Source organism: Acomys russatus, chromosome 10 (genome assembly GCF_903995435.1).
Source record: "Acomys russatus chromosome 10, mAcoRus1.1, whole genome shotgun sequence".
Classification (NCBI taxonomy): domain Eukaryota; kingdom Metazoa; phylum Chordata; class Mammalia; order Rodentia; family Muridae; genus Acomys; species Acomys russatus.
Genome location: NC_067146.1, coordinates 60,294,509 through 60,312,723, shown reverse-complemented (window position 1 = coordinate 60,312,723; position 18,215 = coordinate 60,294,509). Strand labels below are relative to the sequence as shown.

Sequence of the window (18,215 nt, the reverse complement as noted above, 5' to 3'; positions counted from 1 at the left end):
AGCCATAAATATTTTAAGGTACTTATATGTGTTCACTATTAAATTACCAGTACTGAGCCAGCAAGATGACCCATCAGGTCCAGATATTTGCCCCCAAGCCTGATGACCTCAGTTTGATCCATGGAACCCACATGGTACAGAGAGATAACTGACTCCAGCAAGTTGTCCTTTGACGTTTACTTACATAGTAAACACACATGAAACATGGACAGTAGCACATATACGTTCACACCCACAGATACACACACACACACACACAGATACACATCTGAACATGCTTGGACACCCATACATATACAAACATTCATACAAACAATGCAAGGAGAATTAAATTTCTGTTCTACAAACTTACCATATTTTTCAGACTATAAGACACAGCAAGTTTTTTACAGCAGTAAAAGAAGAAAAATAAATTTCAGGATTTCCTTGTTTTTAATAGTTGAGTAGTATTCCATAGTGTAAATGTACCACAGTCTCTATATATTCTTCAACTAAGGAATATCTAGGTTGTTTCCAGGTTCTGGCTGTTATGAATAAAGCTGCTATGAACATGATTGAGCATATGTCCTTAGATGGGATTAGAAATGATCATCCTGAGTGAGTTAACCCAGACTCAGAAAGATACATATGACATGCAATCATTTATAATTGGACACTAGTCCAACAGAAATGTCCCCTGAAAGTCTTCACTTAGTAGGAGATTGGGATGGATACTGGGACTTCCTACTGTGACTCTAGGTGAGAGACGTAATGGAGAATGGGGAAATAGAAGGATCCAGAGGGTCCTAGAACCCTACAAGAAGACTGTTAAGACTGGCAGATCTGGACCCAGGGATTCTGCTCAAACTACTATACAAACCAAGGACAATGCATGCAGTAAACCTAGAACCCCTATCCAGACCTAGCCAATGGAAAACACATTTTTCATAGTTGTCTGGAGAGCAGGGACTGACTCTGACATGAAATCTTATGCTCTCTGTTTGACCACTTACCCTTGAGGGGGAAGGCCTGGTGGCACTCAGAAGAAGAGTAAGCAGGCTACCAGGAAGAGACCTGTTAGGCTGTGATCCTATGATGGGGAAGGAGGTCCACTTCTGTCACAGACCTAGGGGAGGGGAATAGAGTGAAAGAGGAAGGGGGGGGAATGGGAAGATCCAAGTGAGGGTACAACAATTGAGATGTAATCTGAATAAATTGCTTAAATAAAAATAAAGTTTAAAAAAAGAAGAAGAAAGCAGTAAAAACAGTAATCAGACCATAAGGCTCATTCTCATCTGCTCCCCACCCGCCCTGCCACTTTTGTGGGGGAAAAGTGTGTCTTATGGTCCGAAAAATGCAGTATCCAGACTTCCTAAATCTGTTGAATCTATTATAAATTTGATGATATTTTCTAAAATGCTAAAATAGTTATGGGCACAAGCTTGGGAGTGAGAAAAATGTATATTCAATACTGCTTCTGTATTTATCAACTGAGACATAAAAAAATCACTCAAATTACTAACTTTTCATTTTCTATCTTTAAAATGAAGGAAGAAACAGATAGCTCATAGATCATATCATTAAAAGGATTAATTGAAATATTTATTTAGCTATGAGTTACTAGAGGAGCCAACTTGTACATTTGGGCTTTGTATATGCACACACACACACACACACACACACACACACACAATTTCTTTGCCTAAAATATGCTAAGAACGTCATTGTTTCAGAAAATTTATTCATTGAGCTTGGTTTAGCATTCTACATGGCATTATCCTTTCTCTCTCTCCCTTTTCTCTCTCTCTCTCTCTCTCTCTCTCTCTCTCTCTCTCTCGTGCCTAAAAGCTAAAAATGCATTTCTATCTTCTAGCACAAAACAGTAAAAAGGAAGAAACACAACTAGAAAATGTTTCATCTACAATTTATTTGTATTTATATTTGTCTGGAGAGGGCTTCCCACAGTTTTAATCATGGCCATAGATCATTATTTTAAGCAAGATGCCTACTATTTAAGTATATATTTGCATATTTCAGAATTCAAGTGTAAAATAATTTATTCTGTGCTTTGCTGAAGTTTTGTATGTGTGTTAAATAAGTAGAATAGCACGTGCTATGGAGGGGGCTATCACTGAGAACCTAAAGAAATACACAGAAGAAAAATTATAACTGTCTGTCTCTGTGGTCATTAATTGTCTATGGACATTGTCTGAAGACTGTATGACAGAAGCATGGAGGCTTTTGGTATATGACATAAATCAGCCCTAACAAGTTTAGAGCCCAAAATATAAAGTCTTATGCACAGAAATTTAAACCAAGGATGATATCAATTGAAGTCTTACATGGCCTGCCTACGAGTTTACATGTTAAGAAACACTGAGTGTCTTGGAAACATTTTTTTAGAATTCTTTGGAGAAGTTTTGCTTTGCTACTGTATTAGTGATGACTTTGATAAAACAAATTAAAAGAAAAAAACAAAACAAAACAATGTATGGGGTGTATTTGTGTCTAAGGTTTCCTCACTGATTCTACATGCCTTGGCAATGTGAACGAGGTAATTTGTTTGACGCTGTTGGGGCTAGAACTGCAGTAATATATGCAAAATTCACATAGAGCTTGTCTATAAGAAGTCCCCGCAGTGCTTTCAGTTTATATAAAAAGGCTTAAGATGTTGCCTGAGGCATCATTTCTTTTCTCCCTCAAGGCAAACTGAAATGCCACAAGCTGAATTGTTTTCACACTACTAATGTATTCTTCTCCCTTTCAATTTCTCAGAGAGCTGACATCGGGATTTCTGCTTTAACCATCACTCCAGACCGCGAGAATGTTGTGGATTTTACAACACGCTACATGGACTACTCAGTGGGGGTCCTACTTCGGAGGGCAGAAAAAACAGTGGATATGTTTGCCTGCCTTGCTCCATTTGATCTATCTCTGTGGGCCTGCATCGCTGGCACAGTTCTTCTTGTGGGACTCCTGGTCTATCTCTTGAACTGGCTTAATCCTCCACGATTGCAAATGGGATCAATGACATCTACTACACTCTACAATTCCATGTGGTTTGTGTACGGGTCCTTCGTACAGCAAGGTAAGGAGAAAGAGTACATTTTACTATTAAGAAGGAAGAAAAATGATGTTCAAAATGATCAGTTAAAATGATTCCATCGGTAGCATCGATACAAGCTCTAACCGATTCTCGTAGCAGTGCTCAGAAGACAGCATTTCCCACTGTCTCTTGGTATAACTCAGGCATAGCAGGCCTCCAGCAATAACGGCTGTTTGTCTTTTCATGTAAGTTGAGTTTCATCAGCAAAGGCAAAGCTGACTGTCAGTGGGAATCTTCACAGGTACCTCAAGTTCAGCTTTTCTTCTCAGACTCTGACTTCCTGAGAAACAGGTTTACTGACATGAAAGCACTCCTTACTACATAAAACACTGCTCAACTATTTACATGTTTAAGAGAAGTTAGGACTTGTTCATTATTTAAAGTATTTCTTTTCTCCAAATACTGATTAGGACTAAAAATATATTGTTTAATATCAGTCTATAATAAGAGAATTTTGTGATTAATTATTCTGTTATATTTAAATAATATATGATATATATATATATATATATATGTATTACCAATGAAGTTGCCTTATAACTTTGTTATATCCAGAAGAATCTCTGTATGTTATTTACACCCAGTCAACCCTCTTTACAAATCTCTAATTAACTATGTGGTTCCCTCTGTTTCCGAATAGCATATCTTTTGCTTGACCTAGTTGATTCTACTGAAATGTAGACAATTGAAGAATAAGCTTGATATTCTGGCAAATTGAGCACAGGCACCAAGCACGAGAAAGACGTGTGAGAACTCGCATGTAACTCAGTAGAGTAGATGCATGAAGAATCAGGAGATCGGTGGTCTTGCATAGATGGAACCAGTGAAACATGAATAGCCACAGAGTAGTGGGTAGAAAAAAGAAAGGGCATAAAAGACTAGGTAAATATAGTATCAGCGGTGGCTGGCAGTAACCACAAAAATGAGTCAAGGAAAAATCTGAAGTATAGCGGCATGTATGCCTATAGGAATACTTCAATAAACTGGGGTTTGATTGATGGCGTTAATTTTGTTAGAGAAGAAAATTAAATTAATGCTGTAAAGGTGTTAACTGGATTGAATGACAAAGGGTTTTCTAGGTTCCATAGTAGCTTAAACTCTACTGACAACTTAGTCCAGAGGTTGAAATATTCACTTACATGTCAACTTCTATGGTTGATTTTAGCTATGAGCTGTCAATGGCACGCTGTGGTCCTTAGGTTTCTCCTTGTGAGCCTCTCTACCCTTGTGTCTTCCTGGAATATTTGGTCTTGCTCACAGCATCATCGTTGGTTCCACACAAAAATGGGGAATTCTGTGATCTCCTTTGTTCAGGTCCTCCTTCAGACAATGTCTTGAGTACGCTTGAATCAGGATTTTTATGGAAATTACAATTACTAAAATTGTGAGGTTTTAAGATAGACTAAAAAGGTACTAAAAATGAAACATTTATTAAATAAAAAAAAAAGTAAATCTGGCTCCACTCTGGATAGGTTATTAGCAAGACAATGGTAGAGATAGTAAACTCCAAATAACCACAAAAAATTGGAAGGATCATTAGACTGAAATAGAAACTAAGAGTAGAAAGAGGACAAACTTGAGCAGAAGCAAGTAGCAGAAATCTTGATGCAGTTAAAAAGAACAAAGGAAATATCAGCATGAACGACTTTGATGGATAGTCATAAAATTGGATACCTGAGCCTAACTTCTTTTTTTTCCTTTTTTTAATGAATATTTTTATTGAAAAATAAAATCATTCATATTATTATCTCAATTGCTATCCCATCCCGTGCATCCTCCCATTCCTCCCTCCCTCCAGCTTTCACCCCATTCCCCTTCCCTATAACTGTGACTGAAGGGGACCTCCTCCCCTTGAATATGATGCTAGGGTATCAAGTCTCTCCTTGGTAGTTGGCTATCCTTCCTTCAAGTGTCATTGGGCCTCCCCATCAAGGGGACATGGCCAAATATGGGGCACCAGAGTTTGTGTGAAAGTCAGTCCCCAGTCTCCACTTAACTGTGGAGAATGTCCTGTCCCTTGGCTAGGTCTGGGTAGGGGTTTGATGATGACTGCACGTATTGTCTTTGGTTGGCACCATAGATCGAGCAGAACCCCTGGGCCCAGATTTGCCCATCATAGTGTTCTTCTTGTACATTTCTAGGACCCTCTGGATCCGAGGGTCCAGGATCTGTTTCCCTATCTCTTATATTTCTCTCACCTTAGGATGTCCTCACCTCTATCCCACTTTCCTGGCTCAGAATTAAACAGAGAATTCTCAACAGAGGAATAGCAAATGGCTGAGAAATACTTAAAGAAATGCTCAATGTCTTTAGTCATCAGAGAAATGCAAATCAAAACAACTCTGAGATTCCATCTTACTCCCATCAGAATGGCCAAAATCAAAAATTCAAGCAACACCACATGCTGGCGAGGTTGTGGGGAAAGAGGAACACTCCTTCATTGCTGGTGGGAATGCAAACTTGTACAGCCACTTTGGAAATCTGTCTGGTGCTATCTCAGAAAACTGGGAATAGGGCTTCCTCAAGACCCAGCTATTCCACTCCTTGGAATATACCCAGAAGATGCTCCAGCATACAACAGGGACATATGCTCAACAATGTTCATAGCAGCCTTATTCATAATAGCCAGAACATGGAAACAGCCTAAATGTCCCTCAGTAGAAGAATGGATAAAGAAACTGTGGTACATTTACACTATGGAATACTACTCAGCTATTAAAAACAAGGAATTCCCAAAATTTGTGGACAAATGGATTTAGCTAGAAATGATCATAATGAGTGAGCTAACCCAGAAGCAGAGAGACTCAAATAGTATATACTCACTTATAACTGGACACTAGGTCAAGGGGCATGTCTCATGAAAGTCTTCACTTACCAGGAAAGTGGATTAAAGGCTAACTTCTTTTTTTTTTTAATGTCATAAATATTTTATTTTTATTATTATAATTTATTCACATTACATCCAGGTTTAATCCCCTTGTTCTTTTTTTTAAACATATTTTTATTGAAAGATAAAATAATTCATATTACATCTCATTTTCTATCCCATTCCATACATCCTCCCATTCCTCCCTCCCTCCCACTTTCACCCCAATCCCCCTTCCCTATGACTGTGACCAAGGGGGACCTCCTCCCCCTGAATATGGTGCTAGGGTATCAAGTCTCTTCTTGGTAGTCTGCTATCCTTCCTCTGAGTGCCATTGGGCCTCTCCAACAAAGGGACATGGCCAAATATGGGGCACCAGAGATCCTGTGACAGTCAGTCCCCAGTCTCCACTTAACTGTGGAGAATGTTCTGTCCCTTGGTTAGATCTGGGTAGGGGTTTGATGATGGTTGCATGTTTTGTCCTTGGTTGGTGCCTTTGATCAAGTAGAACCCCTGGGCTCAGATCCACCCATCATAATGTTCCTCTTGTAGGTTTCTAGGACCCTCTGGATCCACCTACTTCCCTATCCCCTATATTTTTCTCACCTAGAGTCTCAATAGGATGTTCTCACCTCTATCCCACTTTCCTGGTAGGTGCAGATTTTCATGGGACCTGCCCCTTGGGCTAGTGTCTAGTTATAAGTGAGTATATACCATTTGAGTCTTTCTGCTTCTGGGTTAACTCACTCATTATGATCATTTCTAGTTCAATCCATTTGTCCACAAATTTCGGGAATTCCTTATTTTTAATAGCTGAGTAGTATTCCATAGTGTATATGTACCACAGTTTCTTTATCCATTCTTCTACTGATGGACACTTAGGCTGTTTCCATGTTCTGGCTATTATGAATAAGGCTGCTATGAACATGGTTGAACAAATTTTCTTGTTGTGTGCTGGAGCATCTTCTGGGTATATTCCAAGGAGTAGAATAGCTGGGTCTTGAGGAAGCCCTATTCCCAGTTTTCTAAGGTAGCACCAGATAGATTTCCAAAGTGGCTGTACTAGTTTGCATTCCCACCAGCAATGAAGGAGTGTTCCTCTCTCTCCACATCCTCACCAGCATGTGTTGTCACGTGAATGTTTGATTTTAGCCATTAACAGAGGAATATCAAATGGCTGAGAAACACTTAAAGAAATGCTCAACATCTCTAGTCATCAGAGAAATCAAAACAACTCTGAGAGCCTAACTTCTTAAAAACAAATAGTAGAGGACAAGTCACCAGTATGTATATTCACATTTCTGAAGTTAAAAGTTGATGAACGAACAGGGCATGGTGGCGCATGCTTAAAATCCCAGAATTCAGGAGGCGGAGGCAGGTGGATTGCTGTGAGTTCCAGGCCAGCCTGGTCTATAAAGTGAGTCCAGGACAGCCAAGGCCACACAGAGAAACCCAGTCTCAAAAAAAAAAAAAAAAAAAAAAGTGGTGAATGACCATAAAGCATATCATCAAAGATGAAATGAGCCTTCTGTAACAACATATAGATTTGATTGAAGAAAATGTAAATGATCTGTATATCAAAGCTAGTCATGAAGACTAGAGAAGAATGGCTAGACTAGTCACAAATATGCATGGCATGGAAAGAAAGAAGAGATGACATAGCTGGGTGGAGTTAACCTCTTCCTTTTCCATCAGTGTTGACTGTGTATAGTCTCAATAACCATAGAACATGCTAGTAACTCAAGATCTACACTACCCATCCTTGAGCTTCCAATTTGTCTGTTTAAATATTCAGTAAGCCACTCCATGGACGGACAAGATGTAACACAAACTCCACCATACCAAACACTGAATTCTTTTACATACACTCTAAACTTTTCAATACAAAGTAAATTGCCAACCACCTAGACATATAGAGAAATCTGGTTTGACATCTTTTTCTATATCCTTTTCATCAGTTCTGTCGGTTTTACCTCATAAATATTTTAGAAGTGGAAGTTTTTCTCACATGGAGAAATTAGAACAACTTCATTTCTTCCCTGAAGTATGGGAGCCTCACAACAGCTCTTCTTTTTTCTGACTTTCCCCTGATAATAACTGGTGTGTGTGTTTGTTTGTGTATTTGTGTATGTATGTGTGTGTATGTGTTTGTGTTTGTTTGTGTATGTGTTTGTATGTGTGTGTGTTTGTGTGTACATGTGTGTGTGTATCACACATACACACTATCACTGCCATGAAAAGCTGACCACATTTCCCTTCCACACATAACTTCTCACTGTCTCCATGTCCTGACCTGAGTCTTTATGGTCTGGCTACTCTGTCTGTACCTTAGGGCCATAGAGGGCTCCATTCTTACCTACTGGTGGTAAGACATCACAATAAATGGATAGTCACTATGGACCATGAAGTCCCTTTAGCTGAGGTGGCCTGGCTGCTTCTCTGTTTATGTTGCTGATTTCTTGAATTCTGAAGTACCTCTGATGTCCTCTCGCCCAGTCTTAACTCCCGCACTGTGGTCTGACTTGACAAGTTCCTTCTCACCCTCCAAATCTTATCTTGACTTCCCCCATTTCAAGAAGCTTATTCAGGCTAAGGTGCCATCTTCCATACTTCTTAAAAGATACCTACTTTAGTACTTAAAGTACATGTGAATTTCTTTTTAAAAAATGTATCGTCACCTGGGTATCTTTGTTTTTAAACAAAATTTATTACAAAAATTACAAATGAATAAAAACATCATACAGAAAAACCAATGAGACACAAAATCTATACCACTCAATGAACTGTGTATAAGTACAGTTAAAAATTGCATCTCAAGATTGAGTACTTTTTAAATACAGGATGTTACTCTATTTACTTTCTTAGTCTTTTTTTACCATAATTCAATGTCTTTTACACATGAGTTGGTTAATAAATATGCATTGAAAAGTCAAAGAATGAACAAAGCTAAGTATTTAAATGATGACCCACAGACTTAACAGCATTTCTGTGCTTATTAGGTGGCAATTTGAAAAAAGTTTTCATTGAAATTGTCCCCAATGCCACCAAATCACCAAACCAAATAAGTTGTGTGTACTATGTGCAATGTGCCATTACCAAGTACATTTTGTGAAGAAGAAGAAGAAGGAGGAGGAGGAGGAGGAGGAGGAAGAGGAGGAAGAGGAGGAAGAGGAGGAGCAGGAAGATGAAGGAGGAGGAGGAGCAGGAAGAAGAAGAAGAAGAAGAAGAAGAAGAAGAAGAAGAAGAAGAAGAAGAGAAGAGAAGAAAACGACAGAAAGAAGAAGAAGAAGAAGATATTTATAGATAAGATTTCGTATGTTGTAGAATTATCTTGGAAAATATTAACCAGAGTTTGGATTATCTGTCTGAATTCCTTCTTCAAGTGACAAAAAAGGCTATTTAGTTTTGGAGAAAAAACAAACAACCATGAAAGAACCACCTGCATGGTCATCGTGATATTCTAGTTTTTTAATACAGAGGATGTCAACAGTTCCACATCTATTGAGTACGTCTCTCTTGAAACTGTTCTGTTAAATGTAACCTGCAGTCTGTAGGTTGGCTGCGGATTTGCACAAATTCACAATGAAGGATAATTCTGAATTGTGTGTAGTTAATCAACTTACCTTTGCAGAACTGCTGTCTCTTTACTGGCAAACAATGAAAAGGTGAATCCATTAAAAGATACTGAGGGCATTGTTATGCTCTGATTAAAAGTAAATTAAAGGCTCATAAACTCTCTGAAAAGAGAGCCAACCAGTAGCATTGTCCATGCATAAGCACTAGATTTGGAGTTAGTGATAATTCCCAATGAAAAAAAAGTCTCTTCAGTGGAAGCATAGCTGTTATTTCAAAATTAAATATTTATTGAGAGACTATTGAAAATTGAAGAGGGATGAAGAGGTATTTCATGTGTTAGAGAGATTTCTGAAAAGGAGTTCATAAAAAACTAAAAGCAGTAAAATTTAAATATATCTGAATTGTTTACTGCTCCTTACTTTTAAAAAAATCAGTGATTTCACAACATTCTGGAAAAACAACTTTGGGAATTCAACTGTGAAAAAGCAATATGCTCTATTACAGAGATATACGCAGTGCATCTGTGTGACTAGAACATTGGAGCTTGTGAATTAGGTTGTTAAATGCAAGAATGAGAGATCACTTTAATATGCTTTGTTGTCATTTTATCTCATCCCTCATCACCATATCTACATGTCACTCCTTGAAGCTGGCATTCTAATAACAATAGAGTTTGAGTTTCAAAGACCCTCTAATATGTTGTTCATTGGCAGCCACTTTAATGCCATCAGAGCTTAATTGACTTGCTCACAAATGTGGTTCCACGTAATTTGTTTGTTGTTTGTGAACAAAATATAAAGGGAAATCTTGAGTTGTTCTCCTAGTTTGGTCTGATTCCAAGAACCATAAGTGCTTATAGCTATATATATTTCCATCAGCCAGCATCCTTTAGATAGCAACAGTGTCTCAGGAATAGTAGACCAGAAAGAGGAACAAAAAACATTTTGAATATATTAATACTATGCCCAACCCAGCTATTTGCATATGTTAATAAATAAGAAAAAAACTAATACTTGTTTTTATTTACTCTTTGAGAATTTCATACTATATTTTTACAATATTTTCATTTCACAATTTCTGTCAGATACACTGCCCAGCTTACACACAACTGCATATTCTTTGCTTCTCTCTCCCTCCTTCCCTTCCGCTCCCCTCTATCTTTTTAAAGAACAGACTATAAACCATGGAACCCAATCTTTGTTGGCCAATTACTCCTAAGCATGGGGCCTCCCCTAGAATATGGCTGATATTCCCAGTGTCACTCCATTGAAATAACCCATTGTCCTCCTCTCAGCAGCTGTTATTCACAAAGAGCTTCTCTAGGGAGAACTTGGTGTGCACTCCTTCCTCTGTGCTGGGATTTTGCCTGCTTGTACTTCTCATAGTCTCTGTGAGTCCATATGTGCATTGTCACTGTTGTATCTAGAAAACGCTGTTTCCTTAAAATCAACTACTGCCCCATCTCTTAAAATCTTCCCAACCCCTCTTTGCTGTAGGAACCCCAAGCCTTTAAGCAAAGGATGCTAGAGACATCCCATTCATGTTTGCAAACTCCAAAGTCCTGGAGTCTGTATGTTCAACAACATGCTATTTGTAAGAGTGTTCTGCTCCGTGTCAATGTTTCTTAATAAATTGGAGCCCAGAAAAATCACTTTTCAATTATGGGATCAGATAAAGTTATTGAAAAGAGAAAAGAAGAAAAACTCTTTTTTTAGCTTTAAGGATCAAAGGAGTCTAAATGCTAGCACTGAGTAGAAAAGGGGCTTGTAGGAGGGGTAGGAAAGCTAAAGATAACCCCATGCTTCCACATAAGAGTTAACATGAGTGGCCACCCACTGGCTTTTAAACCTCAGGATAATTTTTGAAGGTAGTAAAGTCCTTCCCACTGCCGAACAGATTACGTTGTTACAGAGAATCCTGGCTTTATTGTTTCCATAAAAAGCCGATCTTCACTACTGAGTCAGGAAGCAGTGGAGAATTGATCAGAGAACAACTATGCCTTTAAAACTTTAGACAGAATAACTGAGAAGACCACTATTTTAATAATGTAGAGCTCAAACATGAAATTCCAAATGACAGGGGTCTTAGAATTCAATAGCTAAACTCCTTTCTTTGTAATGGTATCAGATATTTCACATTCAATTTGAATACAACAGAAATTATATTGGCTAGCTCAGTTGTTTACTGACAGTAACAAGCACAGGGAGAAGGGAAGTAATCCCCAGTGGCAGTTAACTGGGCTATAAAGATAGATTTCTCCCCATATTCTGCTCATACTCAAAAGGGTATCTGTAATTTTTATTTATGTTCAAACATCTCTGTTGTTGCTAATTATGATTGACAGTCTTTTTAACCAAGGGAGCGCCAAGTACTCTGAGAGCTGCCATATCCACTCCAGAATTTCCCCATGCGGCTTTACAACATGACAGTGTGCTCACAGTCATTTTGGTAACAACTGAACTCTCTGTCACTAAAGCAAGTTTACAAGGCTTTACACTGAGACAGAGTTCAGATAATAAGGGCGGTGCCTTGAGAACTGCAAGGGTGAGGTGTGAATGCATTGGTTTCATTCCCCCATGGGCCTTAATGAGCTAAGTGATGACTTCATGAACCACAAGCATGCAACATGCTCTTGAAGATAGTCTTTGTTTCTGCTAACCCTTCTGGTTAAGACAAAAATGCTTCCCATGTTGAACTGGATTCTTAATGGTAAAAATTAATTTTAAAAATTATAAACCACGAATGAGACTCTGGTGATTGAGTAAGAATGGATATAAACTATTTTCCCAACTCCTACAAACTCCATATAAAGACATTTTATAATGAAAAGCACTATTTCTACTCAACAATGCAAAGGAGTAGTTTCTCATGAAAATACTCAGAAAATTGGAAGATTATTTTAAACAAATATACCTTTAAGTCTAAATTTAATGAGGGAAAGGGCAGGTGTTTCAGGTCATTTAAAATAGCATACCCTAGCATATAAATTGTCTTGTATTTAGAGACCCATATGACAATTCACCTCAGCTTAGGAAAGAAGTACAGAATCAGATATTACTGAGATGATTGATCCTAGAAGTCACTTAGGATTGATTAAAGGGAAATAATTTGGCTCAAGGAACCACAGATCATGATGTAAAACAGCAGCTTAGAATATAAATTTGGAAATTGAATTTTAGTTTGACATGCTTAAAACCTGTATCCTCTTTCCCTTATCATCTATGAATATATAGTTAGATGTATAATACTGATGCCTGTATGCATAAAATTGTTAGAAATTGGCCATAACCTTCAAAATCCAATCCAACATTTGAAAAACTAAGACTGAATATCCAGCCTGACTCACCATTACATCCTTACAATCCAACTGTAATGCACCTGATACTGTGTGATGGATTCTCACTGCCAGTTTAAAAATTGGAAAGATAAGTAATAATGAGCTTGAGTCATGTTTGTTGTTGTTGTTGTTTTAAAATGAGTGATTGATATTTTATGTGTGGGGGTGTTTTGCCTGATGTATGACTGTGCACCAGGTATATGGCTGGTGCTGGTGGAGGCAAAAAGAGGATGTCAGATCCTCTGCATCTGGAGTTAATGAAGGTTGTGAGTTGCCATGTGGGTACTAGGAACTGAACCCAGGTCCTCTAGAAGAGCCGAAAGTGCTCATAACAGCTGAGAAATTTCTCCATCCCTGTGAGACATTTTTTAAGACTCTTGAATGTGATACAAACATTATCTATATATATATATATATATATTTATCTTCTATACTACAATTATAAGGCAGAAAAATTCCAATGTATAATAGGCAGTACAAATTCACTATATATATATTTATATATGTATATATATATCATCATAAATATCACTGTCTGATATTTGTAAATTATATGTCTTTCATGTCTTTTTTTCAGTGCTAAGGACCAAATACAGGGCCTTATATTTGCTAGGCAAGCACTCCACCACTGAGATAAATCTCCAACTTTTATAAACTATATGCTTTACAGTAATCTGTGTGTTTCTTGTGTGTGTGTCTCATATATGTAAAAGTTAGGCACTAGACTAAGCATGACCCCCATTTCCACTCTAGAGACTCTGGTGACACATGAAAGTGCTATTTGATTTGTGGCCAAGGGCCAAATTTATAGGTACTCTCAATGTTTACAACCCCATATCTTGGCCTGCAAGCTAACAATCTGATTGAGACTGGCACACAGCCTGTTCTGTCTAGTTCAGTTGTTTCCTAGCTATTAACATTTATATCCATTATCCAAGTTCAACTTCTGCATGTCCTAAAAGCATTTATTCAGCCTTTCCTAATTTAAATTCTTCCTTCTTCAGAAAGTATCTACTTAGATATTAAATATGAATTACTTATCTAGTCGTAAGAACAAACAGAATAGCATGGTATCTGTCTTCATGGAGTTTTGAATATACAATGAGGCAAACTACTAAACACACAGTGCCACCATGGCACCTCAGTCATTATGCATGGAGAAGTGTGACATGCTATTGAAAGAATATGACTTATCCTGATAATTAAATTATATATAAAGCATGAAGAGTTGTTGATGGTTTTCTATTGTAACTTCAATCCTTTCTGGTATTTCTATAGTGCCGCCCTTCTTTCAAAGCAGAGAGTGATTTTGCTATATCAGCCAGGATTGTCTGAAAGCAGCACAGTTCTGTTCTTATTTTACTGTTCAAAGGGTTAAGGCCATTTAGTCTTTAGTCCTTTGCCTTACGTCACCACCCAAGAAGTGTTATGCTCCAAAAATGCATTGCCTGGAGTGTGCCACTGCTTAATAAATCACTCCATCTTGTTTATCTTTCTCTTGACACATATCTAGCAGCAAGAACCATTACCCAGTGCCAGTGTTAAGTTCTATTGACATTTACTCTTAATTAACTACACTATTGCCAAAAAGTTTTTGCACTGGTGACAAATTGTCTTTATTAAATTCTGTCTTTAACATACTGAGTTTTAAATAACTGAAATGTCTTTGCTGATTTTCCAGAGTACTTGTTCCTTTTATGGCACAAACAACATACAATTTATATTCCAATCACTTTTATAAAGCAATTAAGAGTCATAATGATTATATAGAGAAAGCAATGTGGAAGCTTAATAGATTCTAAAGAGCTCAAATTGTTCAGGAAAAAAATGGTTCAAGGTGAAGGTACTTGAAATCTTATGTGATATGGTTTCCATTTCCTTCTAGTCCTTTTTTGGAAATCTAATATTGAGAAAATTGCAGAAGTATAACAGGGAGACACCGAGTGGAGCATAAAGCACTGAGACCTAGAACACACGTGGTCAGACATAGACACAAAGGACCCATACAAAGAAGCAAGAACAGTCTGAAGACAGAAGCGACCAGGGAGGTCCATATATAGAAGCTGTTGGTCTTAGTAGACTTTGAATTTGATACCCAGAGAAATGAAGAGTCATAGGAGTGGTTTTTTTTTTGTTTTGTTTTGTTTTGTTTTGTTTTGTTTTTTAGATAAAATACCCAATCTTTGGAGAAGGCATCAATAACAAACTTAATCTGTTTTTCTTCATTTCAAATCCTCCAGCAGATGTTAACAAGTTAACAAGTTAACGTGAAACAAGTTAATACCCATTTCAAAACTCTAAGCTTAAATATAAATGCTTATATATTGTTCATATATGACTATCAAAGGAAATGTGTATTGGTCATAAAATATACGTATAAATTATACTTGAAAATTCCTAGTCCAAGATCCACTGTAAAAGCCAGGCAGCTGATACCTTTGACAACACATGAAAAGCCAATCAAAGGCTACCTATTATTCAAAGCTTTATTTTTAATAATTACATATTAATAAGATCCATTGTGATAGTTACATCATGCCCGTCTGCCCTTCTTTAAACCCTACCTCCATAGGCATCCTTCCCAGTCCATAGCAGTCACTTACATTTTTTAGACAATCCTCTAGGCTTATTTTACTTTTTATTTACTTTTATCTTTTAGTACACATAGAATATAGAGCAATTGCTCACTACTACCACACTAACTTTATGTCTTCCGGTTTCAGCAAATTTTTTTTACAAATGTCATAATTACATTTTTATGTCTAAATAATACTCAACTATTTTTATATACCAACTTTCTAATATCTATTCATACTGATAATGAAAACTAGGCTGGAACCATGATTTGGCTATTCTATTGAGAATAGTGACAGGCAAAACATAAATAAGCCGGTTTATTTCCTTTGTATATATATATATTTCAAGTAGGACAGCTGGGCCATCTGCTTTCAGTCTTTGTTGCAACTCTGTATACTGTACATAGTCATGGGTGTTAGAGTTATTTTTACAAACCTGTGTTTGTTTCTCTTTTAAGCCAACTATCACACAAATAATAAAGGCTCCATTATATTATTTTAACAAGAATCACAGCACAAGAACTGAGCAGTTATTACTCGATTCTTAACCTACTAAGGTAATCTGATCTCCTCCCAGTGTGCATCCCAGAGACGCTTGCACTTTTTAACTTTTTCTGCTCCAGCTCCTCTCTTGTGTCACCTGGATCTCTCCTATGGCTGAATTCCCTACTTCCTCTTCTAATTCCTCCTTCCCTGACTGTCAGGAATTCCAGCTGTATGAGAGGACAGCTGGGGAACAGTGTTAACACAACACTGAGACAAAAGAGTCTCACAACAAGGATTGCAACAAGATATGGAGGGAGGAGGTAGTACAGAACACAGCTTTGTCATTACACAATCACTTTATACCTACAAATGGGTATACTATATATACTAGCTACTTTCTAGTTAACCAGAAAGGATTCCTTTCTCTCCATATTCTTAACAATACTTGCTCCTTTTCTTTTTATAATATCTGGTATAACCAGAATAATATAGAATGTCACTGATGTTTTGATCTTCATTTCACTGTTGGCTAATAATACTGAACATTTTCATGTGTGTTTTTTGCCACTTTATATTTATTTTCTAAGAAGTATCTATATACCATGTGCATTTAAACTGCATTGTTTCAGTTCATCTTGTTAAGTTTTATTGTTCTAATTTTAGGCCATATGAATGCCCAATAAATACTTTCTCTCAGCCTGTAGGTTTGTTCATCTTTATATTGATTATTTCAGTCAGATGTAAATACATGGTTTATTTATGGGTCTTTAATTATGTTTTACTGGTCTATATCTTATTTTACAGTTATACAAGCTATTTCATGAACATGGTTCTGTAATGTCTTGATATTAATACTTATATTAATAGTAATGTTAGAATTTGTGTTGTTGTTTTCTTTTCTCTTTTTAAAATTTTATTAATTTATTCATATTACATCTCGATTGTTAGCCCTTCCCCTGTTTCCACCCATTCTTCCCTCCCTCCCATTTCTCCCCTTCTCCTCTCCCCTATGTCTGTGATTGAGGGAGACCTCTTCCCCCTATATATGCTCTTAGAATATCGAATCTCTTCTTGGTAACTTGCTATCCTTCCTCTGAGTGCCACCAGGTCTCCCCATCCAGGGGACATGGTCAGAAAAGGGGCACCAGAGTTCGTGTGAGAGTCAGATCTCACTCTCCACTCAACGATGGAGAATATCCCGTTCCTCGGCTAGGTCTTGGTAGGGGTTCGAAACTTACTGCCTATATTCTCCTTGGCTGGTGCCTTAGTTTGAGGAGGACCCCAGGATCCATATCTGCCTGTCATAAAGTTCTTCTTGTAGGTTTCCAGGACCCTGTGGGTCCTACTATTTCCCCTTTCTTCCATGCTACTCTTGCCTAAAGTCTCCATCAGATGTCCTCTCCTCTGACCCACTTTCTTGGTAAGTAAAGATTTTCATGGTACGTATCCCTTGGACTAGTGTTTTGATATAAGTGAGTATATACCGTTTGTCTCTTTTTGCTTCTGGGTGAACTCACTCATTATGATAATTTCTAGATCAATCCATTTGTCCACAAATTTCAGAAATTCCTTCTTTTTTAATAGCTGAGTAGTATTCCATCGTGTAAATGTACCACAGTTTCTTAGTCCATTCTTCTACTGAGGGACACTTAAGCTGTTTCCATGTTCTGGCTATTATGTATAAAATAGCTATGAACATGGTTGAGCATATGTCCCTGTTATGTGGTAGGGCATTTTCTGGGTATATTCCAAGGAGTGGGATGGCTGGGTCTTGAGGAAGCCCTATTCCCATTTTTCTGAGAAAGCACCAGATAGCTTTCCAAAGTGGTTGTACTAGTTTGCATTCCCACCAGCAATGAAGGAGCGTTCCTCTCTCTCCACATCCTCGCCAACATGTGGTGTCATTTGAGTTTTTGATCTTAGCCATTCTGATGGGTGTAGGATGGAATCTCAGTGTCGTTTTGATTTGCATTTCTCTGATGACTAACGAGGACGAGCATTTCTTTAAGTGTTTCTTGGCCATTTGATATTCCTCTGTTGAGAATTCAATTGAGGAAACATTTATTTTGACTGTATTTTCAGAATTAAAGGCCCATGATTGTGAAAAAAAACTTAGCATACTAAACTGGTGTCTAAAAAACAGAGGAAAACAAGAGGATGAGACAGGACACTTCCCAAGGACGTGCCCTCAGTGAATTACCTCCTCAAACTAAGCTACAACCTCCAACCCCCACTATTAACAATACTGTGAGGCGACTGAAACATTAATCATCAGGTCCTTAGGTTTAA

The 18,215-nt window shown here is 37.6% G+C and overlaps 1 protein-coding gene across 2 annotated transcripts in view; it reads left to right on the top strand.

Moving 5' to 3' along the window:
- Positions 1–18,215, top strand: part of Grid2 (glutamate ionotropic receptor delta type subunit 2) — a 1,403,143-nt gene that overhangs the window by 1,050,560 nt on the left and 334,368 nt on the right. For both annotated transcript variants that reach the window (XM_051152254.1, XM_051152253.1), the window contains exon 11: positions 2,755–3,067. In XM_051152254.1, coding sequence (XP_051008211.1) covers positions 2,755–3,067 — 313 coding nt within the window. The remainder of the gene's footprint in view (positions 1–2,754; positions 3,068–18,215) is intronic.